The sequence below is a fragment of the Pelobates fuscus genome, chromosome 9 (genome assembly GCF_036172605.1).
Source record: "Pelobates fuscus isolate aPelFus1 chromosome 9, aPelFus1.pri, whole genome shotgun sequence".
Lineage (NCBI taxonomy): Eukaryota > Metazoa > Chordata > Amphibia > Anura > Pelobatidae > Pelobates > Pelobates fuscus.
In genome coordinates, this window is record NC_086325.1 from 168,154,204 (window position 1) to 168,178,302 (window position 24,099).

At 46.0% G+C, this 24,099-nt stretch overlaps 1 protein-coding gene across 2 annotated transcripts in view; it reads right to left on the reverse strand.

Annotated features, from left to right (window-relative positions):
* Positions 1 to 3,351: 3,351 nt before the first annotated feature.
* TPRN (taperin) overlaps positions 3,352 to 24,099 on the reverse strand; it is a 35,121-nt gene continuing 14,373 nt past the window's right edge. For both annotated transcript variants that reach the window (XM_063433051.1, XM_063433049.1), the window contains 3 exons: positions 10,917 to 11,121; positions 5,430 to 5,539; positions 3,352 to 4,101 (listed from right to left, as the gene is read on the reverse strand). In XM_063433051.1, coding sequence (XP_063289121.1) covers positions 4,039 to 4,101; positions 5,430 to 5,539; positions 10,917 to 11,121 — 378 coding nt within the window. In that variant the 3' untranslated portion in view covers positions 3,352 to 4,038. The remainder of the gene's footprint in view (positions 4,102 to 5,429; positions 5,540 to 10,916; positions 11,122 to 24,099) is intronic.

The window sequence follows — 24,099 nt, forward strand, 5'->3', positions numbered from 1 at the left end:
CTCCTCTTAATTAAGTCATCCGACGGGGGGAGACTGATCCCACCCACCGGCTGAGGAGACCTAATGCGCGGCAATGCTGCGCATTAGAGCTCTCCATAGGAAAGCATTGAAAATGCTTTACAATGCTTTCCTATGGGGAATTGAGCGATGCTGGAGGTCCTCACACAGCGTGAGGACGTCCAGCGATGCTATAGCACAGGTTTTCTGCGCTATGAAGCAGGAAGTGCCCTATTGTGGCTGTCTAGTAGACAGCCACTAGAGGAGGAGTTAACCCTGCAAGGTAATTATTGCAGTTTATAAAAAAAACTGCTATAATTACAGTTGCAGGGTTAAGGGGAATTGGCACCCAGAACACTCCAATGGGAAGAAGTGGTCTGGGTGCCTGGAGTGTCCCTTTAATGTAGCCTTTCTGTGGTCTGGTTAAATGCTTGTTCGTTTAGTATTTGCTTTCCTTAGATTTGCCTGTTGCATCCAGTCTCTCAGTCAAACACATGCTGATCTGTAAGTGTAATAGGAAGCAGCTGCTCTCCCTAATTCAGCTGTTTTCCCATTCGTGATAAGATGGGTGAGGAACAGGGGAGAAAGAATTACAATTCCTGTCTGACATCTGTACCAAGAGACTTACTGAATTAACGGCAACTCCGCATGTACATAACTGGTGCGTTAAAGTCATCCTCCGTACACAAAGGGATTTGAGAATGTGATGTCTGTTGGAATAACGGGTTGTGTGTTTTATGGACACGGAGTCAGCCATGTTTTGGGTGTAGATCAGAACATCATCATGCAATGTACTATGGTGTCTGTTATATACCAGAGAAAAAGAGGAAGGCTTTCGAATTTTAAGCACTGTATGCCAAAATAACTATGTATAGGGTGCATATTTTACTGCACCCTTCAGACCTTTTATACAGCACTAGAACGGGGCCAGGAAACAGATTAATAACAAGGTTACACAGCACACACCCAAGAACTGCTAAAAATACAGGTTAACATATAGACTTTCACTTGCATTCGTATGATGCAGGCCTCACGGATGTGACCAGCAGAGGGCATGTGGGGCATTGGAGATCAGGGGAGTTAGACGAGACAGGAAGCTGGTTTTTACCCTTAACACATTTTCTGTAATCAGAACAATTGAAGAAAGTGCACACCTAATTTAATGTTTGGACGTAAATATATAAACCTGTCACTACAGGTTCTTATATTGGAAACATTGATTTATGTGGGCAGTAAAATATCCGGTGATGACAGGATTGTACGATATATTGTTCATGTACAGTTTCCACAGAGAAACACACAAGTTCCACTTTTAACCTGCAGTGAAAATATTTATTAAACTTTATTTTTACAGCTGAATCTAGTTAACAAAATCTGGGAAGAAGTCTGAATTTACGCTAGAACAGTTTACAAAACAGATTAACCAGAAAAGGAAAATGAACATTTAACACAAAAACAAGTGTATGGGGAGACCCATTAAAGATTTGGCCACATTACGAACTGGCTAATATGGAAAACACCTGATGATAAAGATTACTTTGCTTACATATAAATTATATTACATACTCAAACTGCATGAAATCAAGGGCAAAATAGTTTGACAGTGAACATAAAGCTGGGGCAGTGAGGGGCGATGGGTACAGCAATGCATGAGGCAGTACACTGGTAATAGGTCATTCAGTCTGGCTTAGATCACGTGTTCTTACCAGCGAGTGCCATTCGTGTCATTTCAAGTCTATAGGAGATTAAAGGTCAGGTTATCACGCACAGACGGGCTGGGATGGAACTGATTTTATTTGTTGCTGGATACAATGATGGGTGGATTTTTATGTAAAACGGTTCATGCATGGTAGGTAAAGCATGACCTAAATAAACATACCTTGGGATTTGTACCAATAGGATGAAAACGCTTCTTTGGAAGTCTACCTGTATTCTTATCAGCAACGTTGGTGACAGCCAGCCAATAGCAGGAGCTGGGTGGTTAGGAGTGACGCCCAGTGGATTTAATACTTCCTGCTATTGCCAGATTTTATTAACTGGAACTAGAAATATCACTGACTGTGTACAGGAACTAATTAACAAAAAGTTGCACATTTTCCAGTTTGCCTGTTTTCGCCTAAAATGCAGGTCCTTTGGCATTCAGTCCCTAAACTGAGAATTTGTGGAGGACTGACAGCGTGCTGTGGCCTTGCTGACACGTTCAGTGTGCTCACAAATGCGAGATCCATCTGTAAAACAGACATTGAGAGAAACCCACACAAGGGAACTGCATCTATGGACGGTATATCACCACCTTAGGGTGTGGCGAGACACAGCTATTCTTATTTTGCTCTTCGCCCTTTGCTTTGTGGATTTAGTATCACTGGTGCTGTATAAAATGTGTGTAAATATAGTGCACACTGTGTGTGACAAAGTGTATTCAAATACAAAACCAGTCTGTAATCTGTGAAAATGGGAATTTCTAACGGGTCCTATGAGTTTTATGGACATTACAAATAAATAGAGCTTGGTTAAGCCGTGCTCAAGCGGTACAACATATATAAAGTATAAATATGGAGTAATAGCAGGATTGTTTCATCCCAGTACTTGATTCGGAGTGAGATTAATACATTGCGACTGACCCAGAGTGCATTATTCATTGCGGAGCTCCGCACACTGCCAAGGAGTGTCACATTGGTCCCATTTAAATCGCACACATAGCTTGAACCAAGTGCTCTGAGAGAAATGGGGGACTGACCCCCAGCCTCTGCCCAATCTCCTGATCAACAGGAAACCAGGAGGAACACTCCTTACAAGGGCACTTGGCGAACACAAATCGGGCTATTCACTGGGGACAACAGAGAAGATAATTACAGCTTTAGGATAAGTCACAAAATTAGGAAAAACTGTCTAACGTGGCAATTCTTACCTAAAATGTGAATTTTCTACAATTTTCCAGTTTAGCAGGTTACCAGCCACAGAGGTAAAGCTGATAAAACTAAAAGTGCAACATTAGCTGGTATTACCATACAGTACAAAACCATTCACTTTTACAGCATGGAAGAGAATACTAAACCATCACCATGGAAACAAATGGAGTGTTGTACCAGGCTCCATGGCGACGGACACTTCAAATTCATGACATTAAGATGGAAAGTGATCACTTTCAGTTATTTATGAAATTGAGATAAAAGCTCCCTAATTCTTTGCCAGGAAACCTGCGGCAGAGACGAGAGATTATGGAGTGTTAACGAAATCCAGATGTCTTATTATTAGACCGGGAGAGCACCGACATCTAAAGATTTTTAGCATCCCGTTCATACTGCTTAAATTATCTATACATCTCTTATATGTCAAATAGAAAAAAAAAAGAAAAAAAAAATATCTATACATCTCTAATTATAAACTGCTGGACTATAATTGTGCAATGTCACTAAAGTGATTTTTCATAGTTTCAATTTTAAACTTTCTATAAAATAATTCCACTATAGATTATATATTAGCCTGTATACCATAGGTATCTCTGTAGCACTGTTCATGCTTCTAATTCGAGGCAGATGCTGAGATTCAACACGCCAGGTTTCAATCATTCTGTAAACCACTAGAAAGAGCCATCCCTCGCTCACACAAAGTGCTAGGTAGGACTCAGCCAAACCACATACGCCACAAATCCTCAAACGCATCTCGCCAATTAATATAATTAGCGGAGCGTCACCGATTAAATCATTAAAGACAGCCCAATAAGCTGCCATTTGCAGGATGGTCCATTTCTGAAATACACGTTTATCAGGCAGCCCGATATTCTTTGGAGAGGGATGGTAAACTGCATTAAGCAGGAGCTCCCGATTCTCCCTCCAGGAGTATTATAAAGTTAGTCTTCAAGCCACACAATGCAGGAAAAGGGATTTCCCAGAATCCTTTGCAGCATCGTCAATGTGAATGTCTGCTATTGCCTTGGGATCCGGTTCATTTGTGATGATTAAATCCTGTGGCTGAGGCAGTGATGACAATGGTAAAGGTGCTAACGTGGAGTATTTTGTACACGGATTCTCACACAAAGTTCTAGAAGTACAGAGCCGGCTCACTACGGAAATCTGAGAGGGAGTTACTGTCTGCCGGGGTGAGCTGTGAAAAAACAAAATAATAGAGCACATGATATATCTGAGGATTAAACAAGCCTATATCTGCAAAATGCTAGGAATGTCAAATCTGTATTCCTTACACTATAGTTCACTCTGTCCCACCACCCCCATGCCCTTCAATGCTTTCCTATATGGATTTAAAGGATCACTCAGAATAACAAGCAGTCTGCTGACATCATCAGAAATGGTAGTCTGATCCAATCACAATGCTTCCCCATAGGATTGGCTGAGACTGACAAAGAGGCAGATCAGGGGCAGAGCCAGCATGATTCAAACACAGCCCTGGCCAATCAGCATCTCCTCATAGAGATGAATTGAATCAATGAATCTCTATGAGGAAAGTTCAGTGTCTGCATACAGAGGGAGGAGATACTGAATGTTTGGATGCATTTTAGGCAGCCATGACCCAGGAAGGATCTCTAACAGCCATCTGAGGAGTGGCCAGTGAAGTTATCACTAGGCTGTAATGTAAACACTGCATTTTCTCTAAAAAGACAGTGTTTACAGCAAAAAGCCTGAAGGTAATGATTCTACTCACCAGAACAAATTCAATAAGCTGTAGTTGTTCTGGTAGCTATAGTGTCCCTTTAACTGAGAACATCCAGCGTCAGTTAGGTGACCAAAAGTTGCCTAGCAAGCAGGAAGTGCCTGTAATGTCTGTCTGACAACCGCTAGAGGCAGACTTAGTCCTGCAATGTAATTATTGCAGTTTTTCAAAAACATGCTTTACATTGCCAGAATAAGTGGGATTGGGACACTGCACCCAGCAATAAGCGGAAATGATCTGGGTGTCTACAGCGTTCCTTAAAGGTGGCTCAGTCACACCAAACTTGCCTTTCTAAGACTCCTCATCTTTCTCTTCATAGATTTTGATCTTCTCGTAAATTACATAAGAGCAAAACTAGGGACTACCTTGTCTTGTGTATTTTACCTCCACTTGACAAAAGGCAAGCTTCACTTCCTGAGTCCCACCATTTGTTTGTTTATGCTCCCCAAGACACTTTGAATCTTAGTCGTCTCTCAAAAAAATAAATATCAGTAAATGACAAAGCTGCCATTGTATGCACACATTACATGGTCGCAGCCTAAAGACTAGACTTCACCTGTATATTGTCCAACCTAATGACAGCAAATCATTTCTATATTTTAGGGTGCACATACCCCAAACAGACTGAAATGAAAACTACGGGCTTACCACGTCACACTGTACAGAGCCAGGTGCACTGTGGGTAACTTATCCTCCCTAACCCATGTGTTTACCTAGAGACTAGCTACATGTAGCACGAGGGTAACTAATGACAGAATATTTACCATCTCTTCTTGGGGTGCTGTACTGTCCCCAGATGCTGATCCCCCCTTGGAGGGCTCCTCCTGCCATTTGCTGTATTCTACGGAGTGTTTGGGTGTGTAGCTGGAGAGACCTGTAGAAAGAGAGGACATTTAGATATCTACCAGTCACAGGGGGTAAGACTATAACCACTTTAATGAGATTAAGCAGTTAGTATCCATAGTCTAATAATTAGCAAGGGTGGCATACTACAGATAAAATAGAAAAAACACACACACACACACACACACACACATATATATTCATATTCAAGATACCAAAAAAAAAAAAAAAGTGCTCACTCAATGCTCTATTCCCAATAGTCTGTGGATAAAATCTGTAGAGAATGAATAAGCAGCACACCCCATAAAATGTAACCAGTCTTTAACGCGGGGCAAACAGGGCAGCTGCCCCGGGCCCCGCTGCCCTCAAGACTTTTTCCCCCAGCCATTGCCACCAGCCGGGGGCTCCACACACTAAGTAGGCCCACCGGGTGGCCCATGCACTTAGGGACACCCGGTGGGCTTGTTTTTAGTAGGGCCCCTTACTTTTCGGCAGCCTAATGGGAGGAAGTGACAGTCACTAGTCACTTTCTCCCATAAAGAGAGGAGTCGTGCGGGAGGGGGCAGAAGAAGCCGCGTGGGAGGGAGGAAGAGAAGGAGGCAGTAAGGAGGGGGGCTCCTCACTCCCATCAGCCTTAGGCGCCACACTGGACCCCAGGGAAGCCAGCCTCCAAAAAAGGTAGGAAACTAGAGGGTGGGTTTAAAAATGTAAATTTTACATGCCTGTCTGTGTCTGTGTGTGTGTGTCAGTAGGTTTGTCTGTGTGTGTCAGTATGTCTGTCTGTGTATTTGTGTGTGTTAGTTTTTAGGTCAGTATGTGTGAATGTATGTGAGGGTCAGTTTGTCTATCAGTGTATGTGTATCTGTGTGTGTGTGTGTCAGTAGGTCTCCCGGTGCGTGTGTCTGTGTGTCAGTATGTCTGACAGTATATGGGTCAGTGTGTGTATATGTATGTGTGCAGGATACACAAATACATACACTGACAGATGGTATGTCGGTCAGTGTATGTTTCAGTATGTCTACCAGTGTATGCGTCTGTGTTTGTATGTCTGACCGTATATGTGTCTGTGTATCTGTGCGCATCTGTAGGTTATCTGTGTGTGTGTGTCTGTAGTATCTGTATGTAGTCAGTGTGTATACCTGTGTGTCAGGTTGTGTGTCTGTATCTGCAAGTGTGTCACTGTGTATATCTGTATCTGCATGTGCTTCAGTGTGTATCTGTGTGTATGTGTGGCAGTGTATGTGCATACATCTCAGCATTGGTACACCAACACTACATACAAATACAACACTACATTCAGACTTCAACACTACATACAAACACACACATTTTGGTGTTAAACAAACACACTCCTACATTCAAAAACCAACACTACACATAAATACATGCTTGCATTCAAACGGCACATACAAACACACCCCTACCCATTCACACAAACATACTTCATACAAAAACATGCTTCCATTCAAACACATCAGTACGGCTCAGTGCTAAATACAATCCTGCAAACATGGGGTAATGACAGAGCCCCAGCTGTCAAAGCATTGTTGGAGCAGCACGACAGATAGGGATCTACCTTCTGGCCACCCTTTTGAGTAGGGGGCCCACAAAAATTCTTGCACCAGGGCTATTTGAACTTTAGTGCGTCACTGCGTTGGTATGGAGGGCTTGATTGCATGCCAGGGAGTGAGGGGGAAGGTGGCGGGGGCAGGGTCCAATCAATATTAAAGACGGCCCTGATTATATCAATGCAGTAATATACACATAATCCATGTATCAGACGGAATAGAATGACAAGCAGCATGCTATACATAAATTAGTCATAATGTATATACACCAAACTCAAGTAAAGAAATGTAATGACAAGCAAATACCATGAAACAAAAATAGTAGGGATCGACCGATAATGATTTTTTAGAGCCGATACCGATAATCTGAACTTTAAGGCCTATAGCCGATAACTTGCCAAACTTCTGTACATTTACCATTTTGAAAAACAATTAACTATTTCTAAAGGTAAATGCACAAAATATTCATGCCACATGTAGTGGATGCAGTGTGTGTATATATAATGAATGCAGTGTGTGTGTAGTGAATGCAGTGTGTTTGTGTAGTGTATATACAATGAATGCAGTGTGTGTGTATATAATTAATGCAGAGTGTGTGTATCATGAATGCAGTGTGTTTGTGTAGTGTGTGTATCATGAATGCAGTGTGTTTGTGTAGTGTATATATAATGAATGCAGAGTGTGTGTGTATCGTGAATGCAGTGTGTTTGTGTAGTGTATATATAATGAATGCAGAGTGTGTGTATCGTGAATGCAGTGCGTTTGTGTAGTATATATAATGAATGCAGTGTGTTTATGTAGTGTGTGTATATAATGAATGCAGAATGTGTATGTGTATAGTGAATGCAGTGTGTTTGTGTAGTGTATATATAATGAATGCAGTGTGTTTGTGTAGTGTGTGTATATAATGAATGCAGAGTGTGTGTATAGTGAATGCAGAGTGTGTATAGTGAATGCAGTGTGTGTGTATAGTGTGTGTGTATATAATGAATGCATTGTGTGTGTATAGTGAATGCAGTGTGTATGTGTAGTGTGTGTATACAATGAATGCAGTGTGTGTGTGTGTAGTGTAAATATAATGAATGCAGTGTGTGTGTGTATAGTGAAAGCAGTGTGTTTGTGTAGTGTGTGTATATAATGAATGCAGAGTGTGTAGTGTGTGTGTGTGTGTGTGTGTTTGTGTAGGTATGTAATTTGGGGGAAGGGGGGCATTTTTTATTAAAACATTTGTAAAAATATTTTATTATTATTTTAGTCCCCGCTCCCTGCTTGTTACTTGGCCAGGGAGGGGGGCTGTGGCATTCCCTTGTGGTCCGGTGGCATGGACTCTGCAGTGGGGGCCCAGCAGCAGGCTCTTGCTTACCTTCCCAACAGCTCTCTGTGTAAATCTCGCGGCCTGCGTGCCGCGCGGAGAGTTGCCATGGAAACCATGGCAACGCTCTGACGGCCGCGGGACTTGCATGATTTACACAGGGGAGCTGAAGGGAGCTGCTGGGAAGGTAAGTAAGAGCTTGCTGCTGGGCCCCCCAGGACAGCTCGGCGGTCCTGGTATGTATTATCGGCAATATCTGTATCTTTATTGGCCGATACCGATATTGCCGAAAATCGGCCAATAATATCGACCTAACCGATAATCGGTCGATCCCTAAAAAAAAAAAAAAAATCATTAAAAAAATGCAAATATTCAAAAACAAGAATGGCAGACTAAATACTTACCAGAGAAAAACCAAATAATACGAAGTAATGGTGTGATAGACAAGGGACACCAAAGCAAAATAAAAATGTAACTCAAATCCCAACGTTTCAGCAAAGCTGTCTGGAGTCCCCTGGCACGGCTTCGTCATTCAGTGTTAAACGCTTTTTAATGTGATAATGCTAAACCCCAGCAGTTCGGCCCTCTGGTGCTTGGGTTAATGAGGAAGTATTAGCTGCACTGGGTGGCTGTAAGTCAGCTGACAGCTTTCATTCTATCACAGTGCCCATTGCTGGTATGAACTGGTATGGCTAGAAGGAAGTGTATGATCTCTGCCTTAGCCACACCTCCAGTGGGGGCAGAGCTATGTGGGGTCAGGGACTATCATTCAAAGATAAACAGCTAAAAAACTGTTTAACTCTGAATGGAGGGACAGCACCAGGAAACTCCAACGATAACCATGGTTCGACCATGCTGTACAATACATGAGATAATGGGGAAGACAGTGCAGAAAAAGCTTACAATCTAAAGATCAAAGGATTTCATTCACCAGAATCTGGAGGGATGACATATCCGTGCCAAGAATGCGGTGATCAGTACCATGTACATCAGTAAACAGCACGTGACATAAAAGCAAGCACACAATTCTTTAACAGGGCTGTAACCTGTTCCTTCAAGAAGCATACAGTGCCATTAAGCAATAACCAGTTCTTAGATAATAAAATCTCTGCAAATTAGACTTTGAAATGGAATTTCTAAACTGTGCTAAAGCCACACGTAGACAACTGTGCAGAAATAAATCCTGATCACTGGAGAGTTTATGGTATGAGGGGGTCCCAGTGTCTCTGCAGGGGGCTTACAGCACTATTCTGGCCCCTTTGGTGCGGGATGGTTAACAGGTGCAGCTTTATTGTTTCCTACAAAACCTTATCAAGTCTAGTTCTAGGTCTCAAGCTGCGGCTGTGTGTATAATACTGCAGGTTGGTGGGTCACAGGACTGGCCAGTCAGACTGAAAGCAGCCACAGTAGCTTTGCAAACCAATTATTTAACAGATCCACTGGAAGATCACAAATCAGACCAAACACACCGGAATAAGAGGCTCCTCTTCAGTTTTTGCCTATATTTATAATGCATTATAACTGCCAGCCTGGAGTGTTCTTTTAAACACACCTGTTTCATAATTAATGTGTTTTACCGATCCACAAACACACGGTATCCTGTAAGATTAACCATTAAAAGCCAGAATTTCCTGCCCATTTTGTGGATCTCTTGCTGTTATGGCCATTAGTGTGTTTAAAGACAAGTCGACACCTTACAGCAAGATTACGGAGAGCAGGAGAGATGACGATTACAGACAAGTTTTACCAAAGAAGTAAACAAGTTTGTGCAACCGGGCTATTCCTGAAACACTTCGCTGATTGTTCCGCTGTGTTTACTGTTGGGGTTAAAGCAATTTAAGGAAACATTCCACACAAGGGAACCCATTTGACGAAATGAAATGTTATGTCAACAAGCCAGGCTTTGAAGTGAGAGCTCTGCTGCCGCAGGGAAAACATATTTGAGTACAGGAGGCGGAGGGGGGTCATCAAACGGATTTAACACCTTCACGACCAAGTCATGATTGCCAAGATAATAAGGCATACATTTATACACCCACACCCCTCTCTCTCTCTATTTCCTGATTTCTACGTGGCTCCCAATCACAGCCCACAGATCGGCCAGGATGCTGACTCAGTGATAATTACCATTAGACACTTTGTAATGAATTCATTGTTACATAACGTAACTATAAACACGGTCAGTGGGAACGCGGAAACAGGTGTGGTGACAGGTTACGCGGCAACTTGTTCTGAACATCATGATGGCAGATTATTCCACGAACCCAGATCTGAAGTCGTTCACAGTCAATCATTAAGATATTATAGTAAATGCTATGTCCTATACGGGAGAAAGCTGCAATATGTATGTTATTAACCCCCTTATACATAATACAGCAATATTACATTAACTCTTATCTTACATTAAACCTGTGCCTATACACTATACAGGTGACCATCACACACCGTCTGCCAATAGACCGCTCAGTGTATCGGTGTGAAATCAGCAGGTGAGTTTCACCTAGTTTCCAGACCTGTGGTCTGTTTACCTGAGTTTGTAGTGTTGGTGCGGAGGGTGTTGGTGCTCGTCCCGCTGCTGACAAACGTCGGGCGTGGTAGGAAGGGGCTGGATGGTTGGTCATCCTCAGAATCTGAGCCAGACTCTTCAGCACTCTCATCATCCTCAGCCAACGACGTTTCAGAGGGATATTCAAACATGGTGTGTATGTTCTGCTCATTGAATGAGATTTTCAGCTGTTGGAGAGAGTCAGACATCAGTCACAAGTTTCACAAATGATAAAACAATACAATGCAAAGCAGGTGCTGAAACGTAGATATTGTATTGGAAAACCATTTGTAATTTAGTATTTAAACACACCTCCAAGATTTTAACTGCATAGAGACTCAATGTGGCAGAAAATAATACTATATAATTATATAATGTGCATCCGTATACAGTGTTATTATGGGTTAATACCCAGAATCCCTGGCTGTGATAACTTGATAAAAGAAGTAGCAGATCTCTCATTATATATATATATATATATATATATCAAACCAAGAGGGCTGCACTCACCTGAACATGCATACATTATAGGGTGCTGCTGGGGCCAAAATGTACACAATACAGAATCCAGCGCACTCGCTTATTCACTAAACAATGACTTCAAATCTGCCGAATATGGGGTACTTTCACGTTTGTGGCAGGCTTATGCAATGTATGATCATATAATGTAACTAAACCCCCATCATTTGTTGCCTAGGGGAGGAGTTTTTAAATAAAACTATTACAATCTCTAAGATTTGAAGTCATTGTTTAGTGAATAAGCAAGTGCGCTGGATTCTATATATATATATATGTGGGAAAAGCAAGTCTTATAGCTTGACTGGTGTGCAGATTTTATGCCCACCCAGAATCCTTTGCGGTTGCAACATCGCTGCAGTTTTGGGATTTCTGTGGGAAAAGCAAGTCTTATGGCTTGACTGGTGTGCAGATTTTTGTTTAACATTGTATTAAGTATCTCTCTCTCTCTATATATATATATATATATATATATATATATATATATATATATATATATATATATATATATATATATATATATATATATATATATATATATATATATATATATATATATATATATATATATATATATATATATATATATATATATATATATATATATATATATATATATCACTGGCAAGTCCTGGTTCTCTTGCTCTCTCCAGTAAGGAGATCACTGGGTCCATTTTAAGCCATTGTCAGAGAATGTTTGTGTTCAGTGGACTGACTGGCGCACAAGCGCGCACACACACGCACACACATTATTCATTGCAGGACACGTTATCAGGCTGCTGCAGGTTGAGGCTCATTATTTGGCAGAGATTTACTTTCCACAGAAACGAAACATGCGGAGGCAGATAAAAAGCTGGATATAGCATCACACGTTTGCCACAGGATGTTATAGTGTCCGCCAATACCATCTCTACTGGGAAGCGGAGACAAACACAGCCATCATTCACTTCCCTGTCTGACATACAATACTTCACGGTTAACGGTTTAAAAAGACAGAACAGGCGATGATTGGCGATTTAGTTTAACCCCTTCGGGGACAGAGTGTCGGAGTATGACCAGAGCCAGGATGTGGAAGGTACACAGTGGGATCTGGGTGTTCGCTCTGCAGATCAGCTTGGGTCAGTGACCTGACATTGCTGGTAATCCCAGTAGCCTTGCCATGCTGTACCAGTGTCTGGCAGAACGATTAGCACAAACAGATCTCGTTTTTGCCACACAGCCCTCCTTTATTTCACATGGACAGTCTTGTGTTAACACACTTAAAGGGACACTATACGCACCAAAACAACTAGTTTACTGAGGCAGTTTTAGTGTATAGATCACGCCCTGGCAAAGTGTGATTTAACTCCTAAATGGCAGAGAATTGAGCACTGAGGCTGCAGGAGCATGATTTACACACCAAAACTGCTTCATTAAGCGAAATAAGTTTTATTGCCTATAGTATCACTTTAATAATCTACATCATTTGATCAAAAACAAACCAAGAACACCAATTTTACAGTCTTTTTTAGCTACATAAACAGTAAAGTGTATTTCAAATCCATTTTAAAAAATCATAAATAAGACACGCTTTGCTTATTATGCATGTTTATAACTGTGCTTGATGCACACAACAAGGCTTTATCTTCCTGTACCATGAAGCAGTCTGCGTGTACTACGTGTATATTAGGTTAGGAGAATCCCACTGACAATTGGTGCCTAGCAATACTCCCCAGGGACACAACGATACAGCGGAGACCATATTCTACACCAATTACCCTAGGTACCAAATTCATTGAGAATAGGTAGAAACTTTAATGTGCTCCTCTACATGTTTGGAACAAAACCAAAAGGTTTAGAGAACTAAAAATCAGTGGTGTGATGGCTTGCGCAGTGATACTGTAAACAAGGGCTGCGTTCAGTGCGGACACATTACATTGTACGAGGCAGTCCTTCTGTGGTCTGGAAACCTGTGCAGGGCCGTCTGGCATAGCCGGGGTTAAACCTCACCTGGATAGAAACACACACACACACGATTTCAATGGGAGCACAATTTGTCACACCCCATATAGCCAATTCACGGCTATTGTTGGCCGAGCCCACGCAGGGAGAGGAGGATTTGCAGTGACCCGCGCACAGCTATTATATAATTGAAGCAGAGCGGGGTGAGGCCCACATCAGGACTGCCGGCATTGTGTTCTATGTTTAGAGTCTCACCTGGCCAACATTTACCTGCCTGCCACACCTGGGCACCAGAGTCTGATGCTGCTGGTCTGTGAAGGGAGGGAGCAGGGAAATCAGCGGATTAAGACAGCAAGTCCCACTGTCCAGTCCTTTCCAGTCTTTTTACAGACAGACAGGATGCGGAGAGGCGATGCACTGCATCTACTAATCTTTCAGTTACACAGAGTGAAACCTTGCAGATAGACAAAGAGCGAATAGAACAGTCGGGCAATTAGAGATTCTCAGCTTTTTTTTCTTTATTTGTGGCATGATGTTTGGTGGTCAACTGGCACGCACGATAAGATCCATTTTATTTTACCTTATACAGGGTGCCCACAGGGTCAAATTATGTAGGCTACCCCCAGTTTGAGACTTATGGAAAAGGTAATTTTTGGCTAAATGTGGCAGTGGGCTGAGCTTTCCTCACCTTAGTGAGAGTGCTGGGGGTGCACTGAGTGCAGGGTACACCGCTTTTGGCAGGTTTAGAGGGACAGAACCCCAGTGATGCATGAGGCTGAAACATACGTTGGGAGTCGTTACATTTCTAGTACAGTGGTGGCATACTCTGATTTGGGTAACGGACTACCTTATTACAAGGCAGTTTACCAGGGGGCCACTCAGCTTGTCGTCTGTGTGCACCATCCGATTGCCGGGACTTTACCAATAGTGGCAGATGCACAGAGGGCTGGCCAACACTGCTCTCCAGCCAGCTAGCCTCTTCAACCATGACAAAAAAGGGACTAATCCCAAGCAGGTTTCCAGCAATCCAGGACAGAGAGAGACATAGCTCGCAGCCCCCAGTCCTGAATGAAGTATTAAAGGGCCTGCTTTATAGATGCAGTCTGTTATGTGACAGAGGGGTCTATCTCCGCTAAGCTGGGCACCCAATATAATACTAAGACCAATAGCATGTCACGCTGCACAGCAAGCCTCCGACTTCAGCAAACTCACCAACCTGAGATAAGGAGTTCCAGTCTGTGGGAACAATACACAATGTTAAATACAACCACCAGAGTAAAGGAAGGCTCCCTGGTCACTGCCCCTGCCTGCCCTTACAGTCTGGATATTCTCCAGACCAAATGGAAAATGCTTCTGTACCAGATGAGATGTAACAGACCGTGAAAAGGAAAGCCAAACCTGCTCTAAGGGCCAAATCCTGTACTATGGAAACATAACTTGTTATAGGGAGTTCCCTCCCCGTGAAGTGTTAAAGAGTTCGTAAAACTGAGCAATGCCAAAAATCACCACACAGCCGGCTTCCGCGTTCTCACAGCACAACATTCTGTTTCCACAGTAACCGATATAAACACAGCCCTGCAAAACTCTACTGTAGGCAAGACCTGAACATATTGGCAGAACTATATACGGCGCCGGCAGAACCCGCACACTACAGGGTACAACCCATAGCACTATATACCGCGCCGGCAGAACCTGCACACTACAGGGTACATCCCATAGTACTATATACCACGCTGGCAGAACCTGCACACTACAGGGTACATCCCATAGTACTATATACGGCGCTGGCAGAACCCGCACACTACAGGGTACATCCCATAGCACTATATACTGCGCCGGCAGAACCCGCACACTACAGGGTACAACCCATAGTACTATATACTGCGCCGGCAGAACCCGCACACTACAGGGTACATCCCATAGCACTATATACGGCGCTGGCAGAACCTGCACACTACAGGGTACATCCCATAGCACTATATACCGCGCCGGCAGAACCTGCACACTACAGGGTACATCCCATAGCACTATATACCGCGCCGGCAGAACCCACACACTACAGGGTACATCCCATAGCACTATATACCGCGCCGGCAGAACCTGCACACTACAGGGTACATCCCATAGCACTATATACCACGCCGGCAGAACCCACACACTACAGGGTACATCCCATAGCACTATATACCACGCCGGCAGAACCCGCACACTACAGGGTACATCCCATAGCACTATATACCGCGCCGGCAGGACCCGCACACTACAGGGTATATCCCATAGTACTACATACCGCGCCGGCAGGACCCGCACACTACAGGGTACATCCCATAGTACTACATACCGCGCCGGCAGGACCCGCACACTACAGGGTATATCCCATAGCACTATATACCGCGCCGGCAGGACCCGCACACTACAGGGTACATCCCATAGTACTACATACCGCGCCGGCAGGACCCGCACACTACAGGGTACATCCCATAGCACTATATACGGCGCTGGCAGAACCTGCACACTACAGGGTACATCCCATAGCACTATATACCGCGCCGGCAGAACCTGCACACTACAGGGTACATCCCATAGCACTATATACCGCGCCGGCAGAACCCACACACTACAGGGTACATCCCATAGCACTATATACCGCGCCGGCAGGACCCGCACACTACAGGGTATATCCCATAGCACTATATACCATGCGGGCAGGACCCGCACACTACAGGGTACATCCCATAGCACTATATACCGCGCCGGCAGGACCCGCACACTACAGGGTACATCCCATAGCACTATATACCGCGCCGGCAGGACCCGCACACTACAGGGTATATCCCATAGCACTATATACCGCGCCGGCAGGACCCGCACACTACAGGGTACATCCCATAGCACTATATACCGCGCCGGCAGAACCCGCACACTACAGGGTACATCCCATAGCACTATATACCGCGCCAGCAGGACCCGCACACTACAGGGTATATCCCATAGCACTATATACCGCGCCGGCAGGACCCACACACTGCAGGGTACATCCCATAGCACTATATACCACGCCGGCAGGACCCGCACACTACAGGGTACATCCCATAGTACTACATACCGCGCCGGCAGGACCCGCACACTACAGGGTATATTCCATAGCACTATATACCGCGCCGGCAGAACCCACACACTACAGGGTACACCCCATAGTACTATATACCGCGCCGGCAGGACCCGCACACTACAGGGTACATCCCATAGCACTATATACCACGGCGGCAGAAGCCGCACACTACAGGGTACACCCCATAGTACTATATACCGCGCCGGCAGGACCCGCACACTACAGGGTACATCCCATAGCACTATATACCGCGCCGGCAGAACCCGCACACTACAGGGTACATCCCATAGCACTATATACCACGGCGGCAGAACCCGCACACTACAGGGTACAACCCATAGCACTATATACCACGCCGGCAGAACCCACACACTACAGGGTACATCCCATAGCACTATATACCACGCCGGCAGAACCCGCACACTACAGGGTATATCCCATAGCACTATATACCGCGCCGGCAGGACCTGCACACTACAGGGTACATCCCATAGCACTATATACCGCGCCGGCAGAACCCGCACACTACAGGGTACATCCCATAGCACTATATACCACGCCGGCAGGACCCACACACTGCAGGGTACATCCCATAGCACTATATACCGCGCCGGCAGGACCCGCACACTACAGGGTACATCCCATAGCACTATATACCGCGCCGGCAGAACCCGCACACTACAGGGTACATCCCATAGCACTATATACCGCGCCGGCAGAACCCGCACACTACAGGGTATATCCCATAGCACTATAAACCGCGCCGGCAGGACCCACACACTACAGGGTACATCCCATAGTACTATATACCACACCGGCAGAACCCGCACACTACAGGGTACATCCCATAGCACTATATACCATGCCGGCAGGACCCGCACACTACAGGGTACATCCCATAGCACTATATACCACGGCGGCAGAACCCGCACACTACAGGGTATATCCCATAGCACTATATACCACGGCGGCAGAAGCCGCACACTACAGGGTACACCCCATAGTACTATATACCGCGCCGGCAGAACCCGCACACTACAGGGTACATCCCATAGTACTATATACCGCGCCAGCAGGACCCGCACACTACAGGGTACATCCCATAGCACTATATACCATGCAGGCAGGACCCGCACACTACAGGGTACATCCCATAGTACTATATACTGCGCCGGCAGAACCCGCACACTACAGGGTACATCCCATAGCACTACATACCGCGCCAGCAGGACCCGCACACTACAGGGTACATCCCATAGTACTATATACGGCGCCGGCAGGACCCACACTACAGGGTGAACCTTGCAGCATTAAATACTTGCATTACACACAGTACTTCCTGGAAACATACTTCATAGTAAGTTAGAACACTAGACTGTAGTTTATAACCCCACGTCTGTCACATGATATAAACCAGTTTCCTGCCAGGGAGTACACGTCACCTGCAGCAACACAAATGACTAATCCACCAGCGTTTATTTTCCATTAAGTGGCATTATCTGCTATGACTAGAACACGTGTCTGGGGTAATATCATTTACAGCTATGACAAGCACTGTGCCTTATCTCCATTGTGATCCACAGGACACGTCATGTCAAATAAACAGCCCTGCTGCCCAGGGGTGTAGGATAAGGGGCAATGGCCAGTATAGAATTTACACCATGATGGTGACTTGCTGTAAAGACTGGAATCCGTTCCTGTGAAATCCGAACAAGAAGGGATAATGCTAATCTGTTCAGAAATCTGTGAATGGTGGGAATATGGAAAAACTATAGATGGCGGCACACAGCACAGAGACCGAGGGCCACAGGCGGCACACAGCACAGAGACCGAGGGCCACAGGCGGCACACAGCACAGAGACCGAGGGCCACAGGCGGCACACAGCATAGGGACCGAGGGCCACAGGCGGCACACAGCACAGAGACCGAGGGCCACAGGCGGCACACATCACAGAGACCGAGGGCCACAGGCGGCACACATCACAGAGACCGAGGGCCACAGGCGGCACACCGCACAGGGACCGAGGGCCACAGGCGGCACACCGCACAGGGACCGAGGGCCACAGGCGGCACGCCGCACAGGGACCGAGGGCCACAGGCGGCACACAGCACAGGGACCGAGGGCCACAGGCGGCACACAGCACAGGGACCGAGGGCCACAGGCGGCACACAGCAGAAAGACCGAGGGCCACAGGCGGCACACAGCATAGGGACCGAGGGCCACAGGCGGCACACAGCACAGGGACCGAGGGCCACAGGCGGCACACAGCACAGGGACCGAGGGCCACAGGCGGCACACAGCACAGGGACCGAGGGCCACAGGCGGCACACAGCATAGGGACCGAGGGCCACAGGCGGCACACAGCACAGAGACCGAGGGCCACAGGCGGCACACATCATAGGGACCGAGGGCCACAGGCGGCACACAGCATAGGGACCGAGGGCCACAGGCGGCACACAGCACAGGGACCGAGGGCCACAGGCGGCACACAGCAGAGAGACCGAGGGCCACAGGCGGCACACAGCATAGGGACCGAGGGCCACAGCATAGGAACCAAGAGCCCTCATGGTTGGTCATGGAAGCCACAGTAAGAAGGTTTGCATCTAGTCCAACATTCAGAGTTCTGTTCTTTGGGAGTCTTAAAAAAAAAAAAAATGTCCATTATATCCAAAGGAAGTCCGCATTAGAAAACTTCTATTTCATATGTGGAAGAAAAAAGAAAAAAAAACTTCTGGACGGCTAACACAAAGTGTAGTCAGAAAAAAAAAAATTGGAATCGGGGCACATACAGAACATGCATTTCTAAGCAGTGGTTCTACCAAATGTATACAAAATATAGTTCCTTTAAATGTATTTTACTGAGAAAGTTCCTAACGGCAGATTTCTTGCATTTGATGGTTAGTGATTGGCAGTGACAATTAGTGCGGTGACTGAAATACAGCGATACGGATATCAGCACAGAAACACGGGGCGCAGCATACCACCCCCTCACTGCAGGTGCCATTACACCAAATACGTTGATAGACGACATCAGGCTTACAGGAAATCGCCACGCTTTAAACTCGGAATGCAACAATACCTCCGTCACAGCTCAAGGTGACAGCTACGGGAGATAAATATAAACAGGTGACTCACAAAGGGATTTCAATGAAAGTGATTTGGGGAGGGTCACGCCCTGGGGCCTTTTTTTTCTCAATAAAACTGGACATACCTGTCTCATCCAGTGGGCTAAATCCATTGCCAGAATACACCTAGCAGCATGTGGGTTAGGTCTGTAAATAACCGGCTATGATCTATAAAAGAAGAATCTCTACATTCTACAGAAACCATGCACTAATCAGAGCTCACCCCAAGACGGAAAATACAAAGAGAATTAGCCCTGGTCAGGATCTAAAGACTGCACAAATTCTGCTGAATTCAACGTTCACTCGTTATACAAGGGCAGACATCAATGTGACAAGACGCGGCAGGGCTGCAGCGTTCGGCGTCACAAGGCGCAGCAGGGCTGCAGCGTTCGGCGTCACAAGGCGCAGCAGGGCTGCAGCGTTCGGCGTCACAAGGCGCAGCAGGGCTGCAGCGTTCGGCGTCACAAGGCGCAGCAGGGCTGCAGCGTTCGGCGTCACAAGGCGCAGCAGGGCTGCAGCGTTCGGCGTCACAAGGCGCAGCAGGGCTGCAGCGTTCGGCGTCACAAGGCGCAGCAGGGCTGCAGCGTTCGGCGTCACAAGGCGCAGCAGGGCTGCAGCGTTCGGCGTCACAAGGCGCAGCAGGGCTGCAGCGTTCGGCGTCACAAGGCGCAGCAGGGCTGCAGCGTTCGGCGTCACAAGGCGCAGCAGGGCTGCAGCGTTCGGCGTCACAAGGCGCCGCAGGGCTGCAGCGTTCGGCGTCACAAGGCGCCGCAGGGCTGCCACGTTCGGCGTCACAAGGCGCCGCAGGGCTGCAGCGTTCGGCGTCACAAGGCGCCGCAGGGCTGCAGCGTTCGGCGTCACAAGGCGCCGCAGGGCTGCAGCGTTCGGCGTCACAAGGCGCCGCAGGGCTGCAGCGTTCGGCGTCACAAGGCGCCGCAGGGCTGCAGCGTTCGGCGTCACAAGGCGCCGCAGGGCTGCAGCGTTCGGCGTCACAAGGCGCCGCAGGGCTGCAGCGTTCGGCGTCACAAGGCGCCGCAGGGCTGCAGAGTTCGGCGTCACAAGGCGCAGCAGGGCTGCAGAGTTCGGCGTCACAAGGCGCAGCAGGGCTGCAGAGTTCTTGTCATTATAAAGCTAATACAATAAAAGGTATCTACAGCTAATGAGCTCCCTGCATAGTTCTGCTGGAAGTCGAACTTGCCATTAAAGTCAGGGTGTTTAGAGAGAGAGAGAGAGAGAGAGCGCATTTCCAACCTGGCATAAAACCCAGAGAAATCACAATACAGATTTTATATAAAAGCAGCTCTATGCCAGCCATGAAGGCGAGCAGGAGAAGGTCAATATTTACCCATCAACACACAGGCGTATCTAACACAATCAGCCTTCCAGACTCACAGGCCCCAGTTCAGTACACAGAAAACAGTAATACAGAGAGCAGGAGAGGGGCTCATAATACAACAAACATTTAACATGTGAGTTTTTCTAAAACAAATACTGGGTGGGCTAGGCATTGCTCCACAGACTCCATACTGGAGCCACATGAAGTCCACGGCATAGAACAGAATCCTGGACTCAAAATATATGGCCACAAACCTGCGATTATTACAGCCGATGGTACACCGGTCTATAGTAATTAGAACATAGACATACAATAGAGAACAGGGCCACCAGTATCGGATTCCGTGGGGGTCAGCCAAAAGCTAGGTGGTAATTTTGATACAAGGCTGCATCATGCACACTGCGTGGCTGTACGTGATTACGCCAGGTTACACCACAGATGCTGCCCAGCCCCCTGGCACTGAACGGGTTACACACATCCCCCTCAACCTCAAAGCAGGCAAACAGCGTGTGCCCCCACGAGCCCCCGGAGGAACGCCACTATACAGGAGGGAAGCGTGCTGAATTATTAAGTTAAGGCAGAATGTCTCATTTCCAAGGAGTACAGTCTGGGAGAGTGACCTTTCACCCCAACTTATCAATTAACCAACATGTGCCATTTTATCTGGCAGCGTGAATGTACAACAAGCCGAGAAAGGTAGAATCAAATGCATTTAAAAGCAGATCCGCTTTGGATGAAGTTATGCCAGAATCGGAGAAATTAAACTAGCTTTGACTTGGCTTGATAGATAAAAGGCAGAGAGAGGGCATTTATTGCAAATTAGCTGACATTTCCCACAATTCCAAGCACCTTCCAGAGAGGGTAACTAGCACAGATATTTAACGGTGGCACACATCACCTTATATAAAACGGATACGATAAAACCAGGACACCAGGAACATGGCGCACTCTGCAGCCAGGATGTTCTCCATTAGACGGGCCGTCCTGCGGACCCATTAAGCTCTCTGAATATTTATGGAATGACAGGAATGCACAGGCTATTCTTCCCAAGTCAAGGCTGGCTCCATACTGTGACATGGCCACCATGCTGCAGCTGCAGGAAAACCGTGCACAGATCTGCAGCCAAGATTAACTCCCGACACAGGCCGGACTTTGTACAGCAGCAATGTAGCAAAGATTAACATCGATATTTAAAATGTATAAATCCAATAAAAACTGAGATATACCCTGGGACCAGGTTTATTTGAAATTGCCGTTTTAGCTGCCAATTGCGATTCTTCGGGAAATCTAAATAAAGGCTAAATAGATACACAGTCACACTCTTACTACAGCTAGACACTGGCAGGTGTAACCGTGTTTGACAATTGTTCGTTGGGATATTAATAGGACCCACACCTAACCCATTGTAACACACCTTGTACGTAATCCCCCCCCCCCCCGCATGTCACCCCACAGACTGTCCACAAATGGCACGTTACAGAATGGGTTTAATGGAATATATATGTAGATTGTACAAATTCCATCATATTTCTGCAATTTATACATCCTGCTACTTTCAGCAGCAATGTAACCTCTGTAGCAGGTGTTTTAGAATGAACTCTACCCCATCTCCAAGGTCAGATCAGAGTGTTAGCATGAAGACACATCCGGCATTATTGAGATCACACTAGATGGTTTCGTAATTCCAGATGTTCCCTGAAGCAATACAGGTTAATTCCTTGTCAAAACATCTTCACGGTTTAAAATAAACAAGACTTCGAGCAGTGAGCATGTCGCCCGGCCTGTGCAATGGGTGAGCTTCTGTAATACCAAGGCTGAGCGTGTCCCTATTGCAGATTGCCAAACAGTGAACATACGATCACATACAATGTCACTCCAAATGGAGCGCGTCTAAACATTCCATTATTTCACCAATAACTGCGGACACAGGACTCGAAGCATCTTGTCACAAAAGCTCACACTTCTAGAGTGACTGCTCGATCAGTCCATATACGTAAACAGCAATGTCTGCTAGGAGTAACCATGCAGTCTATACATGGCCCTAGTGACGCAACAAACATAACAAATATGTCAACCTTTACGACGTTTGCGCCTGCGCGATGAAATGGGCACACAGCATTCTGGGATTGAGACGTGCACTGTGGGAAGAATAAGGGTGCAACCATGTTCTAACGAGTGGCATGGTAATTTAGATCAATACATTACAGGCAGAGAGCATAAAAGCCTGAATCTTTAGCATTAAAATGTAACTAACTTTTTGCAAAACACCGTAAGGTGTCCGAGGGAGAGGTATTTACCTGAACTTCTCTCCCTACGTTGCAGCCATTTTCCATTTTGGTGAAATTTTCAGCTGGACGCAGCTTCCTTCAGCAGGAGTCCGTGTCACTGTTACACTAAAACATGCGCAAGAGTAGAGTACAAAGTGGGGAGCCACGGAGGACGCTGCGCAGTTATCTATAAATTACCTCGCAAACGCACATGGATATTCCACAGACATCTACTGCACATTGTATAAGAAGACGCACATTGCCATCAGATGCTACTCATAACAGCAGCGTGAAGCCAGCCCAATCAACAAACTTTGACGACAATCAGCACCAACGTGAGACAAAGTGTTCTCTACCTTGTTTTACATATGTCATCTGATCGAGCTGGGAATCCAGTGCGGTTATTAAAACTCAAAGTAACGTTAAATGAAAGGGTTTTTGTTTCTATATATATTTGTTGGTGGTTTGGCCACACAATGACGCAGACAATACGGTGTCTCTGTGAGTTTTAAGGTAGGTGTAATGACCCCCCCCCCCCCTTCCCATTCTGGCTCTTCCTAGAACTCATTGTACAGGGCTTTTCCTGGGTATCGGATCGCGGCCCTTTTGTCCATAAACCCCCAGCTCACAATAACACGGGTTTAAACTAAAAGGATTTATTGACTGCTCAGCGAGGTGTGTGAATTGTAAAATTCAGGCCGAAAGAGCCAAACTGAGATTAGAGCAGACTGAGTATTTCACAACACTTATTATGGTTTAACATTTTCATTTCCTGCCATTTAGTGAATCACTCCTCAGGGCGCAATAGTGATAACACCGTTGCAGAAAGCTAATGGGGAGAAGCATAAAGCTCTCTCTGCTCTACCTG